The following is a 15,000-nucleotide window of genomic DNA, read 5'->3' on the forward strand; positions in this document are numbered from 1 at the left end:
CTCTTATACTAATATTAAACTAATATTTGTATTAGTATACTTGCACTGTAATACGTTACGGTTTGAGGTTAAAGCATACCACGATTTTCGTCCACGTACGCTGCCATATTGAACTGCACCGCTGTACTACCTCCAGACCTAGGGCAGGCAGTACAGTGAACTGTTGCACTGAGTACCGTTGCACTGCTAAAACGAACAGCAACAATGACGTCACTTCTGCTAAAAAGAACGCTTTAGTGTACACTTTTTGAATTAGTGCAGCCAGTTCAGCTAAAAAGAACAAACCTTATGTGTCGATCTTGAATAGTCATTATCGGTGCATTCGGTGTTCATATCAGTGAAAATCGTTCTCCTCCCGTTCGTTTACGTTTGGATGACAATGTTGTGGAATGATGTCGTTTACGTGCTACTGTTATTGCTCTCCGTAGCGATTGGCCCATTTTATCGCAAAATAGAAGGACCTCGTGCGAAACAATGGGCCGGGACCCTCCTCGGCTTCGCGTTAGTGGTCTGTGTTTCAGGACCGGCGGTTTTACATCCGATTATTACTGTTCTCGTTAACGCCGCTATCATAACCAACTTGTCATGGAAGTATGAATTATATATTTTTTGTTCAAAGTAAATCCTTCAATGTTCGATAACTTACGTTTAGAATCGCTCACTGATTCCGCTAAAATTTTACGCAAGTATATATTTTGAAGCGCGAAATATGTATGCAGTAGTCTCCTCTAGTTCAAACTATATTTTTGATGTCAGTCTTGAAATGTGTTTTAATTTTCCTTGAAATTTATCTGTATATACCTTATTCAGTACTCTCTACATCTTTGATATATGTGCGCGCGCCCCATAGGTTCCATATAAGTACGTATGTACATTTCGACTCACACGCACAAAATAACCTAAAGCATCGCTACTTTAGAGATGTTTACAAAATTTGTTATAGGCAAGAGTCTAATGCGTTTAATGAAATATACATATATCGTATAGATATGTGTATGTTTGTATTTAATTAATAAGTAAATAAAACTTGAGGTGGCGGAATTGCCATTAAATTCTATAGATACATACTTATTTGGAACTCGGAGATTGTATAATATCTCCGTAATGTCGAAGTCCACTCATAAAACTAATTTGAGTATAGAACAAATTATCAAATGTTATTGCGTGATTGAGACAATTATCATTTGAAATTGTCTGAAGTTCAGTTAATAATTACTAATCATAGACTACGTTTACACAGCGGCTTATATAATCCAGTTTTATAACTATACGTACTATCCCAGTATCCCATCCAAAATTTTTCTACTTTTTATCATAATGATCACTTAAACATGAGCCTATTTTATACTCTAAACATTTGAATCAATCTCTTTTAACATATAATATATATACTATAGAAATTAAGTATCAACAGAAACTCCTATTAAGGTGGTTGTCTCGCAACAAACAAGAAAAATTTGAAAATTTTAGGGGTGACTCATTTCGAGAGCTCAGAACGAGGCTATTTTTTTCGATTTTTTCGGAAACTATGCGGCCGATTTATTCTACGTTTTACACATATTAACACACATTTTATGTAGTTTTCAGATCTTTTACAAGTAGAAATAATAAGAGTTACGGATGTTATACAAATATTTGTGCGACGTGTTTGAACGCGCAAAGTCCCACGATTTCCATGAAATCGAGACACATATCAGTAATCTGAAAAAAGAAATGAAATAGATTCTTAAGGCTCCTGGGTAGTCACCGCGGCCATATTGGATTCTTACTATCGAGGCGAGGAAAACACCCAATTTTGTTGTGCATGCCATTTTCAAATAAAAATACATTTCAATAAAACATCACTATAGATCGTTTCAGAACGCTTCCGAAATTGGCCGAAAACTACCCTTTTCCCTCGACAATAAACAAACAGCCATAAAACGAAGCCTAAACATACGGAAAAACAGCCGTTTAACGACTATCGAAAGGAGGTGAAAACGTTCCTTCCGCATGCAAATCTTACTTTTCGGCCAATTTTACGACTTTCACGAATACGTTAAACGTTAGAGCACAAGCACAGAGCGAATAATAAAGAAATAGCACGCACAACAAAATAGGTTGTCAACATGTCACAAAGGACAGAATTCTCCATTGGAGAGAGTTCTGATTTCTGCCGCGACGGTACGTCGCCACCGTCAACGCAGAGTTCTCAGCTCAGGGACCAGGGGGCCTATTCTGTAACTCTTAACGACAGTTTCGTTATACTTGCAACGCAAGTATAGCCCCTTGCACAATGCCAGGCAACAGGGAATAGGAACAGGGAATAGAAATCAGAAATCATGTATAAATGCAGAATAAACAGTGACACATGCAATAGACACAGAGTTTCCGTCACGTTGGAAATTATGTGCCTATTGCCTATTGCTAACCAATCATAGCATTCGAATTTTTTAGGTTGTAATTAACGTTTTTTTGGTTATATCCTGTTCCTATTGCCTGTTGCCTGGCATTGTGCAAGGGGCTTATAACGATAACGAAACTGTCGTTAAGAGTTACAGAATAGGGGGGCAGGAGCCTTAATCTACATATATATTCAGTTATCGTTGGAACTAGAATTATTAAAATCGAATTTTTTTTTTCAATTTTTTTAGGGTATATAAAAATTTTTTTTGAAAATTGTCAAAAAATTGACAGTTTTACATTAAAAATAAAAGGAAAAAGTTAATGTATTTTAATTTCGCTAATTCTAACGATACAGAGACATCTTACGAAAATATACAATATACCCACAAAGCAAAACCGATCGACTCATTAGTTTATCTGAAATCGTGGGAAGAAACCGTCAGTTTGAAAAATGCCGTTTCGAGAAAATGCATTTAAAGTTTCGAGTACAATTTAGTTATATTTCTGGTATTCACATAAGTTTTAGCCTTATCGACGATTCCAGGCCAAAATAAAAAGCCTTCTTTAACCTATGCAGTCATGAACAAATTTATCTAATAATCCTGCAGCGTCGATATGTGCCCCGACTTTCAGTACCAGCGAGTATAAGTCGGGCTGCGGGTCCTCATTAGTTGACTATAAATGCTTAAGTGTAGCATTTATGGCATTTTTCATGCTTTCCACAGTGTCACAATGTTTTTTAACTTCCACACTGTCTACAATATTTTCTAACTGTTAGTCTATAATAATTTAAAAGCTTATATTAATTAAAATCATTGTTTTAGCGCTCCTCCCTTAAATTTTTCTTTTTTTTTTATTGAAAACTTTTCTAAAGCCTTACTTGCCTAACGTTTTTAGGACCATATTACAATCGTTGTATGACGAAACATTGACAGCCCATTAAATAATCTGATTTTGATCTACGCGCCGCTTCGAATAATAGCCTGTAACTTCCGTAATTTTCCGAATTTCTTTATACAATTTTAGGGATAAATTCTTTAACGAGAAAAACTCTATTTTTAATCAACAACGTTTGGCTATCAGTGTCGTGACAATTCGACCATGAGTGTCTTTTCTAAATTGATATAATCTTTTAAACTTATGTATAAGCATCTCATTTTTATTAAATTAAATTATTAAATTTATTGCGAAAAATATTATCTCAGAGCTAGGGTTCGAACCTGGAACCTCTCTCATTCCGTGTAGGGCGTCGTACCAATTCCACCACTGAGGCATGTGGTAATATTTTTCGCAATAACACATCTTAAAATGACTAAATAATACTAACATGGAAACACCGATTTTTAGGTCAACGATGTATAATAACAGAAAAGTATATGTTTGTTCCGCCAATAAGTGATTAACGAGAAAAACTCTATTTTTAATCGACAACGTTTGGCTATCAGTGTCGTGGCAATTCGACCATTAGTTTTGGTCGGATTAAATTCAAAATAAATTCTTTAAAGTATGTACTTTCAGAAAATGTAAAAAAGAAAAAATTGAATTTTTTATAACTTGAAACGATATATATATAGTTCCCCCTTATATAACCGTTATATACGTTAATAAATGTAGTATCTATACATGTTTGTACAATTTAAAAGTAATTGATCGTCCCAAACGCGAGATAATGAAAAAATTGTACTTTTTCCAAGCATTGCATACACAAAGCAAAAATCTTGTATTTTGAATTTTAATAATTAGAACGAACAGGAAAGTGGTGAAAAACGGATATATATAGTAGAAGGACACTTTGGAAATACTAGTAAAAAAAACCGAAATTATTGACTGTTTAGTTTTAGAAATACTAGACATTACAGGCGCGCGCTACGCGCGCGCTATTTAACTTTAATATTTCATTGTTATTATTACACTATTAACCACACAACTGTCATAATATGCCATGACAGCCGCTCATGAAGTAAGCGCAACAAGAGAACCAATCCGTATCGCGGAAAAGCGACATCAATATTTCGATAAATTCAAATATCGATGATGTAGTGCCCTTTTTAGAAGAAGACAATAATAAACAGACCTCGATTTTCACGATTTTTTGACGTGAAGGAGCGACTGGAGACAAAAAATAAAAAATAGTTTTTTGTTCTGTGTGTGAGGGATAGAACTATCCAAAAGTTTTCAGTCTCTAACTGTAGTAGGTACTAGATAGTTGGATGTTTTGACTCAAACTACTTCTGACGTTGACTTATCGTTAAAGTATAAAATTTTGAATTGTACTGTCACGAGACAATTATTACCTTAAATGATCATTATGATCAAAAGAAGAAAAATTTTTGATCGGATAGTATATGGTGGTTATTAACCCTTAGCTGGCACTATGGGATATTAAGCGCCCCAGCCCAGTTCAGCTCAAATTTAAGTCCCTTTATATTACTAAGCTCTAATTTAAGCTACCTATAGTAGATCCCAGTGTCCCAGCTATGTGATTCTGGTGAAGTGTGCCAGCTAAAGGTTAAACCGGATTATAAGCCGCTGTATAAGTGTAGTCATAGTTTCCCCTTAAGCAAAATAATAACAATGACTGCAAATTCAATCAGAATTATTTACATTAAAACCGATACCGCCGTCTGTGTCCTCGTTAGACTTCTGTTTTGCTTGTAAAACTTGATGTTTATAAAATGAGAGCAAATTGACACCAAAAACTGCAAAATTTGCTAGCATAATCTAACAGTAAACAAATGGTAAGAACCGACCAAGAATACCCAGGTAGCAGAGTGACGTCAAATGACGTCAGAGGACGTCATTAAGACGTCATCTTTTGCTACTTGGGTATGCACGGCGCAATACAACAGCAAATATTGGATAAAACTTGCTGTTACGTAACTCGATCATTCAACATGCCTTTTTGAATACATTTAAATACCTTTAAATATCTTTAAGTATTTAATTAAAGTATATCTCTTAAGTATACCATTTTTAAAGGTATTTAAAAAAGCATGTTGAATGATCAAGCTACGTAATGGCAAGTCTTGCTCGGTATTTGCTGCCAATTTACCGTTGTATATGTGCATATTCTTGGTTTTGGCCGTTTGTTTACTGTTAAATTATGCCAATTTGCTCTCATTCTATGAGCAGTACGTTATGTTACATTTCTGCAGTCATTTTGTAAACCATCAATTTGATTAATAGACTTTTCATCAAGTCTATCATTTTTCTACCAAGGAAATATGTTGCAGACGCTTGACAAAATATGTTTTTTCAAATTTGACTAATTAGGTCCATAAATATCTTATCTATCTAAATTAATTTTTAATTCAAGTTTAATTTTAGTTTAAAACCAAATACACATTGAAGTCATATGTCGAAAAAATCATTCAAATAAATATATTCATAACATTTACATTGGCAATGTTGCATTTTTTTTTAAATTATGTATTTGCTGCAGGAGCCTTAAACCAATGAATTTATTTCATTATTCTGCTCATAAAAACATTAACCCTGTTACACTTTTTTTAAAGAACGTTTTAGTTTTTTAAATTTTTTAAGGACAGGTTTTAGTTTATTTTTAAAGGTTTTTGAAATCTTTTTAACCCTTACTTGCCACACTTCTGTAGAATCACGTACTTGCCACACTGGGATGGAATCTACCCCAGCAACAAAAATTGTTATAACAAATAAGCTATTCAATATTTTAACTTGCCAAATTTTTTAAAATTTCTTAAGAGCTTACTTTTAAAAGTTATGTAGGTTATATAGCCAAAAATTAAAATTATGTATGATAGAAAAATTAAAATAGCAAAAAAATGAATGGCTTGTGGGTATAGTGGCATGCTCGAACTATTGACAGATGTTGCTATAGATTCGCTACCCGTAGGTTTAAGTACTTAAAATTAAGGGAATGGTCGTGGGGTTGATTTGCACCCCAGTGTGGCAAGTAAGGGTTAAATACGAAAATGGGATAAAGAAACTAAAATGACAAGTATATTATGACAGATACAAGAAATAAAGTATTTTCAAATTCCAACGAAATTGTATAGGGGAGACCGGGGCAAACTCGACACGATTTTTTCAAATGCAATTTTCAACAATCAATTAAAATTTTTAAGCAAATTTAATGGTACACATTTAAAGAGTGTTTCTTCAGCTACAAAATTGCTTGAGGAAGTTTTGCTGTACGTCGTTTAGTTTTGCCCCCAGGAAAGGAAAAGTGACGCGAAGACAAATTTTCAAATTGAAAAATGCCGGGGTAAACTCGACACTATGCCTGATCGACACAATTTTATCTGGAACTTATTTTTTATTGTCTGAAACTAAAAATACATTGTTTATCATGTATTTAGAAAGTACAAAAATTCGGAATTAAGTAAAACAATCATTGGAAATAATGAGAACAAAAATTGTTGAACTTTCAATTATTTTCATCTAAACTCAGGTCTGAAAAACAATTTATGCAAGTAAATTTGCGATCAGACGTGCGCACACATTTGTCATGGGCCATATGGCCAATCCAACAGGACTATTTTCGAGAGGATCTGACAGGTTTTCAAGGATTTACAGTACGTAAAGCCCGTATCAGACTACGGATTGGGATTGAGATTGGATTGAAATGTAATCAATCAGAACAGAAAACTGACCTCAAGTTTAGTAAACTTTGCTCTGATTGGTCAAATTTTAATCCAATCTCAATCCCAATCCGTAGTCTGATACGGGCATAATGGAGTGTTCAGCCACCATATTGGATCTGCCATTTTGGATTTGGCTTGACTGAGGTCAGATCTATGATGAGCAGTCCCAAACTCATCCACGCATTCATTTTTGAGTGGATCTGCTGAATTTCAAGTGATTTACAATACAGAGTGGATCGGCCGTCATATTGAATCACCATCCTGGATTTCGATTCGCCATTTTGGATTTTGCTTCTTTGGGATCGGATTTGTCATATACAGTCCATGAACCACCGCACAACCATTTTCAAGTAAATTCGGTCAATTGTCAGTAGTTTGCGGTGCGTAAATGAAGTTTATGGCCACCATATTGGATTACCATCCCAAATTTCAATCACCCAGCTACTGATTCATGGTCAACCTACTATTAACTCTAACACAGGTCATTTTAGAGCTGTTTTAATCATGAATGAGCTGAAGATCCAAGGTTCCTATGAGGAAGAGATTTTTGGCACTTTGAAGCGCCATCTTGAGACCGCCATTATGAATTCCGCAAAGTTGCACATGCTTTCGATAGCCCTAACTCAGAGCTATCTTTGGGTGCGAGACGGTTTTTCTGCGATGGATTATCTTTGTTTGTTTAATAATTTCATTAAAGCCGTTCATGGATTTCAGACGTTTTGGTTGCCATTTTGGTTCCGCCATATTGAATTCTGCAAAGTTGCACACGGCTTTCGATAGCTTTTACCCATAGCTACCTCTAGGCGCAAGGTCGATTTTCTGCGATGAAAACAATTATGGGCAGGACGGTGGCCCGGTTGACAAATTTTATCCCAAATATATTTTAAATATTTAAGAAAATTTTCCCTGGGTAATAAAAAAGAACATTTTTTAAAAGATTTTTAAAAGATTTTTAAAATATTCTTAAAAATGTGTTACCACAAAAGGTTTTTAAACCGTTTTAAAATAATCCTAAAATTATTTTAAAATGTTTCTCATAATATTTTTATAGAAATATTTAGAAATATTTTTTGAAAACATTTTGTGCTGTATGGGTGGAAGCCGATGAAACGGCCTGGTGTCGATTTTACCTCGAACGTCGTTTTTCACATTTATCACTCCAAAAACATAAAAATTTTGAAAATATGCAAAAACTATTATTGGATTTGTATAGAGCATCGAATTTCCTATCAAAATCACATACCGGTAGATTCGCAAGAGTAAAACCCGATGAAAGAGTAGAAATTTTCGAGAGATCAGAAAAATTACTTTTTACCATAAAAAATGCTTATGTCGTGCTAAAAATTACACCATAACTCAGAATGTCACCAAATTCCGTTGATAATACTGGGACGTAAAGACGTATTTACAGTAGGAAAGGCAAGTTTCTACGATAGATTTAAATTGTCAAGTTTGCCCCGGTCTCCCCTATTACAAAATTTTTGAGATCGTTGAATATGAAAATAATGTCGAAATGAAAAGTCCAATGGTGGTGGATTGTGGATCTAATATGGCAAATGTAAAAAAATGAGATGTTTTTAACTTTAAATTCTAATTAATGTTCGTATCGAGGTGCCAGAATAACAAAATTAATAAGTAGACTTAAGGTAAATATTTACCTTAATAATCTGATTAATAAAAACAGAACTATGTGAAAATTAATATGTTAAAGAAAAATTTCACTTGAGGTTGACTGTGTAAAAATTTTACCAAAAGTAAATTTACCACTGTGTAAAAGTAATATTTACCAAGTTTTTTAATCTATACCAAATATTCCTAACAACCCCTATATAACATTTTCTGCAATTGCAAATGTTGGCAATAAATTATGTTTGCCGAAAGGCCACAAATGGGAAACATACTTGTTATTGTCAATTCTGTTAGCACACTTCCGTCAATATACAACAACCTTTGTATTGTTGTCAGATTTGCTCTGGTGTTGTCGTCAATTTAACTGTTAAATATGTTCTTCAGATTTGATTCACATTAGAGACCAACTGAGGACACATTATCGTTCCGCTGGCATTTGTTTTCCTTTTGACAACATCCCACAACCCACAACTAAAATGTTTGCTGGGAAGAAGTACTAACCAATAGAATAGTGGTATTTTTTTGTTATTTAGATATAGAAAACTCAAGTTTTATTTACATTTTATACTCATAAACTATCTTTATTGCTTATCCCCGCAGGGTTTGCAAGGCGTTTTTATAAGGAACGTTACCCAAACCTTTACACTACTACCCTTTCTCCTCTCACTTTAACCCTTTGGACCAACGACTTAACGTCTCTTTCCGAAAGATGGAGCCCAGTTTGCTCCGCACAAGAGCCTATCTTGCACGGAGGGGCGCAGCTTCGGAAAAACATTCCATGTTTACATGGCCCTAGTGGACTCGAACCTGGTTCCTCAGATTACGAGTCTGGCGCTCTACCACTAGACCATACTGCCGCCCTATTTACATTTTATACATAATATATAAATATCTTTAGAAAGAACTGTGTCCCGATTTGGGCCATGTGGCGTCCACTTATGATATACACATCAGTGTGTAAATCTTAAGGGGTAACACCACTCTAGAGGCCCGAAGATAGAACAATTTTTTGTAGTTAAAAAAAAGTAAATAAAAAATCTATTTAAAGGACTTTATTGTACATATCTTAATGTGTGTATGAAACAATTTTTTATTTTTTTAATGGTGACGCTGGAGCTTTGTAAACGTAAACGTTTTATGGCGGGAAGTGCTCCGGGGCTTGCAGCATAAGTGCTGCAAATTTTGATCTGGAACAAAAAACCAAAATTTTTCATAATCTGCGTGATAATAGCTAGAGAAATAGGTAGGGGATTTTTTAAATACTGTTTTTAATATTATCATGCAGATAATAAAAAAAATTTGGTTTTTTGTTCTATGTCAAAATTTATCAAACCTTTGTATGTAGTCCGAGAACTTTCATATTTTATTAGGGCATTATACAAATAACACAAAGCAAATTTTAACTTTTTTGCTACAATCTGAAAAGGAAGAGTAACTTCTCTCTTATGATCATCGATGCACTGATGAATCCGAATCCGCAAGCGAAAAAAGTTTTTTCACATATTAAATCATCAGTTGACATTTTTATTATATGCAATAGTTCGCTGCGAGCCCCTAAATGCAATCCTATGTCACAGTATAAGGATATACAGTAGGGACAAAGCATGTCGGCACCTTTGATCTTTTTCAGCTGACTTTTCAGGGTCCGCCATGTTCTTGGGCTGCTAGTACCGTATCAATAGTATTAGGAACCCCTGTCATTAGTGAATCTTTTTAACTTTTACAAATTATAATAAAATAAATGGATATGTAAAGCAGAGATAAATAAATTATATCTTATAATAACTAATTATAGTGTGTCAAATAACTATTATTATTATATAAAATGTTATTTAAAGTTTAAAATAAAGTAATAAAATTTATAAAATTATAATAATTATATAATTTATATAATTACAAAATTTAAAAAAATTTATTATAAAATTAAAATAAATTTAAAATTTTAAACAAAAATAATTATATTTAAAAAAAAAACTTATAATTTTTATAACTTAACATGTTATCTGTAATCACAAATTTACCTGCAAATAATAAAAATCTTATTCAATATATATGTAGTTTTCTTTAAAAAAAAATGTTTACATATTTGTTAGTAAAATAAGCAAATTCTTTATTAATATAAGAATTTGGTACACAAAGTTACAAAAAATTGTATTTTGTTTTTTTCACTGCTAGCGCTGAAAATCTATGGTATACGTTACGTGTACTATAGATTTTCAGCGATGACAGTGAATTCTGGAACACAGGTTATATTAAATATTCCATATTACTTATTTTGCCAAATAAGTAATTTATTTTTACTGCTCCTAGTTTTAAGTTTCTATTGATAAATTTCAAAGTAAAATATAATCTCATACGTGCAAATAAATGTATTACGTAATTATACGGAAAATTTTTACATGGATGTTTAAAATTAATTTTTTTATATTCTAACACAAAATTGTTTACAACATTATTTTGTATAACAAATTCTTCGAATCTTTCAAAAAATATTCTGTTCATTTGACTAACAAAATGTAGAAAAGTTTCAGCTGGCATATACAATGATCCAAATGGTGTATCTGTGTTATTACCAGTGTAGGCTTTAAAATGAGAATATAATGTTCTATCGTCAACATGCTGTTGATTTGTAGCATATGAAGTACAAACATCACAAGTATGTTTTGCAAGACATTTTTTTATAAGAAAATCGCATATATATTGAATTGAATTTTGTTTCAAAATATCACATTCTTGATAATCTTTACTATGTACAGGTAAATCTTCTGGTAACACGTCAATAATTTCTGTTTCTTCATATGATTGATGAAAATTGCGAAATTGTAAAAGTGTTTCACTAAAATCTGCAGCACAATTTTCACCTCTATTATGAAAAAGTCTCGTACAAAACAATTTTCTGAATGAATAAACTAAATAGGTGTTGTATTTACACAATTTCCATTTTGTTGTCGTAAGTAGCCAAAAGTATTTTCAAGAGCATCTTGATTGATTCTACGAGTTAAAAGGAATTGATAACCCTTTTGATGCAAGAAATCCCATAACAGCATGATAGCATTTATTGTTATTTTCCAACCTTGAATCGACTTTATAGAATGAGTTATATCTTTACCAGTTTTCTTGTTTTTAACTACTACATTATCTAAAAAGTTTAAACATTTAAGCATAAAACTTTCTTGTTCTGGTGTACCTTTGTATGGTTTATTAAACTCTTTTTTTGATCTTAATCCTGATGAATTAAGTATATCAAAAAGCTTATCAAATTTTTCTATAAATTTTACTGTTCCCATAACTTCGTCAGGCAATTTTTCAAAATATATATACGTTTACATTGCAGAAGAAAGTGAATAACTAACTATTTGCGTAGCGTATTTCACTTTCATTTTTTCAAAGTTTGTTGGTTGTATATGAGAGTCAGTTAATTTAGGACATAAGCGATTTGCCTTTGTTTTATCATTATTATAAAAGTCTGATATTCTATTCATATATTCATATAAAAAACAAAATAACATATCATAGTAACGCATCGTACGAAACTACCTCATTAAGCGCGATCGAAACCGCGCTCTTCATTACAAATCTGCCTCGATGTTGTCTTCAGTTTTTTCGTCTACCATTTAGCACATAACTTCGTTAACAGTTTAGTAATTATTACCAATAATTTTTAATCATGTACTTTATCATTTTTTTTTCACAAAAGTTAACGCCACTTTGTTGCAGTCTGCCGGCCCTTTCTCTTCCACGAAATCGTCTGCCAATAATTTTCCGCGTTTCGTAGCAATAAATACTTAACATTCCTATAATTTTTATCCCTGAGCTTTATCATTCTTTTTCTTGTAAAATTTGTCATTTTTGACCGTCCACCCCCGCCTTAATCTTCCTAAGCGCGCAGGCAGACTGGTCACTCAGTGTTCGGGAGTGCTAATGGAACCTCTCTAGCTATAAATATTTAATGTACCTTATACCTTGCATTTTTATGTAGCCAGCTCTCCGTCTATATATACTTCCAGGAAGTAAAATCGTTATCAAAACAGTATGAATGTAATAATAAATTGTTTCTGGTTGCTTTAAGCAAATGACATGTATCATAAGCATAAAATACTTTTTGACCATCAACGAAAAAGAATGGATTTTCGGGTGTAATTCTTAATAAATTACACAATGCAACGTTATTTGAACCCATGTCACAAACAACTATACAAACTTTTAATATACAAGCATATTTTCACGAGATAGGATTTACAATCTTTAGACTAATTTCTCAGAAAGTATGAGAAACGAAATTTAAGTTTCTCCCCGAAGTGCCGTATAATCATGTGTTCGCCACAGATTCGATAGATTTTGATCTTGCAGAAAATGCCATCTGGTCAGCTTGTATTTCTCCTTTTTCTACTTACTGGTGATCTTTCGATTGGGTGACTATTTCGGTTTATCGAGCCCTCCGACTCATACGAATCTCGTCGTGATGATTCTTACCTTAAAGCTACCTGGACTAGCGTTCGAGATCAACTCGGCGGCCACGGCACCAGCCGATGATGCTCAGGGAGCGAATTCTGACGCGCTCAAGAAAGTTAATTTCATGGACATAATACATTATAGCTTCGGTTATATGGGCGTGCTAACAGGTAAGATACGACATAAGGATATAGACGCGAGATTATAAGTAATAAGTGCAAAGAGTTGATGTACAAGTTATATCTCGATTTTTGCAGGTCCATATTATCGTTACAGGACGTACTGGGACTCTTTGCACAGACCGTTTTCCAGCTACGTCGATCCATGGCCGCTTACCTATTACAAACTCAAACAGATTGCAGCGTTCATCGTACTGTTTCTAGCGATAAACCACTTCTTTTCTAGCGACGTAATGTTCATTACATTGCATCGTAAATAGTCAAACGCGTAACATCGCAATAGAATGGAATCGCGGGGAATAATTTGGGTCTCATTGCGTTATTACTATATAATAACAGATATTGCAAATAAAAAACTATCAAAATTTCCCAATTGCAAACGGTATGAATGGTAATAATCGTTCCGATAATTCTAATGATAGTCTCCTTTTCCAATTTCAGTACACACAAACGGTAGCGTTCGAAGAGCACTGTTTCTTATATAGATTTTTCTACATGTATCCGACATTCGCTGGTTTTCGATTAAGAATGTTTATCGGCATGGCGCTGGCCGAATGCGTCTGCCAAATGTCAGGACTAGGGGCTTACCCAACTTACTGTCAACCTACACCCGGTTTGGGCCCGCGCAATTATAAAACAATCGAAAAATTGTAAGATAATTTCCTTTCTACATCATTCTACATTTGAGATATTCATATTCAAGCCATTTCTCTATATTAACTAATAAAACAAATTTACATTACATTACACTTGGGCGGGCCGTACACCCTAAGCGACATGCGACAAATATCTTATAAGATATATATCTCTTGAAATGTATAAAATGCATTATTCATCTTAAGGGGATGCTGGAGCCGTCTGTTTTACTGGCATTTTTTGTCGGCACGTAGCGTCGTATTAATTTGACAGAATTAAAAATCTTCTCCAGAATTGCAGTACATACATTAATGATTCGGGGGAACTCCGATTTTATATAGAAAACGAGAAAAAATTACGGAAGCACAGATTTCCTTATTCTACTTTTATCCCAATATGGCGTCTCGAGTTGAGGCGAGCTGTCAGCTCGTCACAAGATGTATTTCATATAAGAGATATACCATTGGTACGAACGCGAAAACAAGTTCCCCCGGATAGCACAACAAGAAAAACATCGATAAACCCTCCAAATCAAGATTTGGAAGCGTAATATATAAAAGTATAATGTCGATGTGCATCGTGCGTATGTGTGCGTGCAATGTAGCGTGCTATCCTTGTCTATATCTTTGTCTATACAAGGACAGATATAGTCGATACCATAGAAAATAGTAATTTTGTCGGTTATACAGACGGCTTCAGCATCACCTTAACAACTATTATAAACTCGGCATTTCCGTATTAGAATTTTCGTCTTAAAATATTACAAAAAATTTGTCATCAAAATTGACAAAATATTTATCGTCAATTTAGAGACTATATACCCTACATACCGTTTCTCGGCGTTGACACGCAGATACTCAGATATCCTGGCGCAACATGTTTCTAGAGTCAAAGAATGTTGCAGATGTGCGAGCAAGTGTCATTTTAAATAATTTTTCAGATCACTTGATCATGAGAAGGCAAAGAAAGAAGAACAGGATTTCGAAACGGTGCACAACATGAACGTGTGGGAAGTAGAATTGACTCCGTTTGTGAGACACACGATGAAAATGTGGAATACGTGCATACAATATTGGATGGCTGTGTGCATTTACAAA

The 15,000-nt window shown here is 33.7% G+C and overlaps 1 protein-coding gene and 1 long non-coding RNA gene across 4 annotated transcripts in view; one reads left to right on the forward strand and one right to left on the reverse strand.

Annotated features, from left to right (window-relative positions):
* Positions 1-6: 6 nt before the first annotated feature.
* On the reverse strand, positions 7-427 carry LOC143898240 (uncharacterized). Of its 2 annotated transcripts, none has more exons than XR_013257150.1 (2): positions 286-427; positions 7-216 (listed from the first exon to the last, which is right to left on the reverse strand). It is a non-coding gene; the product is annotated as an uncharacterized LOC143898240 (long non-coding RNA). The 2 variants fall into 2 exon arrangements; XR_013257149.1 differs by having other exon boundaries at positions 7-219; positions 286-414.
* Positions 287-15,000, forward strand: part of Frj (membrane bound O-acyltransferase domain containing farjavit) — a 17,693-nt gene continuing 2,979 nt past the window's right edge. For both annotated transcript variants that reach the window (XM_077407553.1, XM_077407554.1), the window contains exons 1-5: positions 287-591; positions 12,987-13,258; positions 13,346-13,497; positions 13,709-13,917; positions 14,844-15,000. The exon at positions 14,844-15,000 is cut by the window's right edge and continues 165 nt beyond it. In XM_077407553.1, coding sequence (XP_077263679.1) covers positions 374-591; positions 12,987-13,258; positions 13,346-13,497; positions 13,709-13,917; positions 14,844-15,000 — 1,008 coding nt within the window. In that variant the 5' untranslated portion in view covers positions 287-373. The remainder of the gene's footprint in view (positions 592-12,986; positions 13,259-13,345; positions 13,498-13,708; positions 13,918-14,843) is intronic.

This window comes from Temnothorax americanus, unplaced genomic scaffold (assembly GCF_048541705.1).
Source record: "Temnothorax americanus isolate GAGA-0224 unplaced genomic scaffold, ASM4854170v1 Scaffold225, whole genome shotgun sequence".
Classification (NCBI taxonomy): Eukaryota; Metazoa; Arthropoda; class Insecta; order Hymenoptera; family Formicidae; genus Temnothorax; species Temnothorax americanus.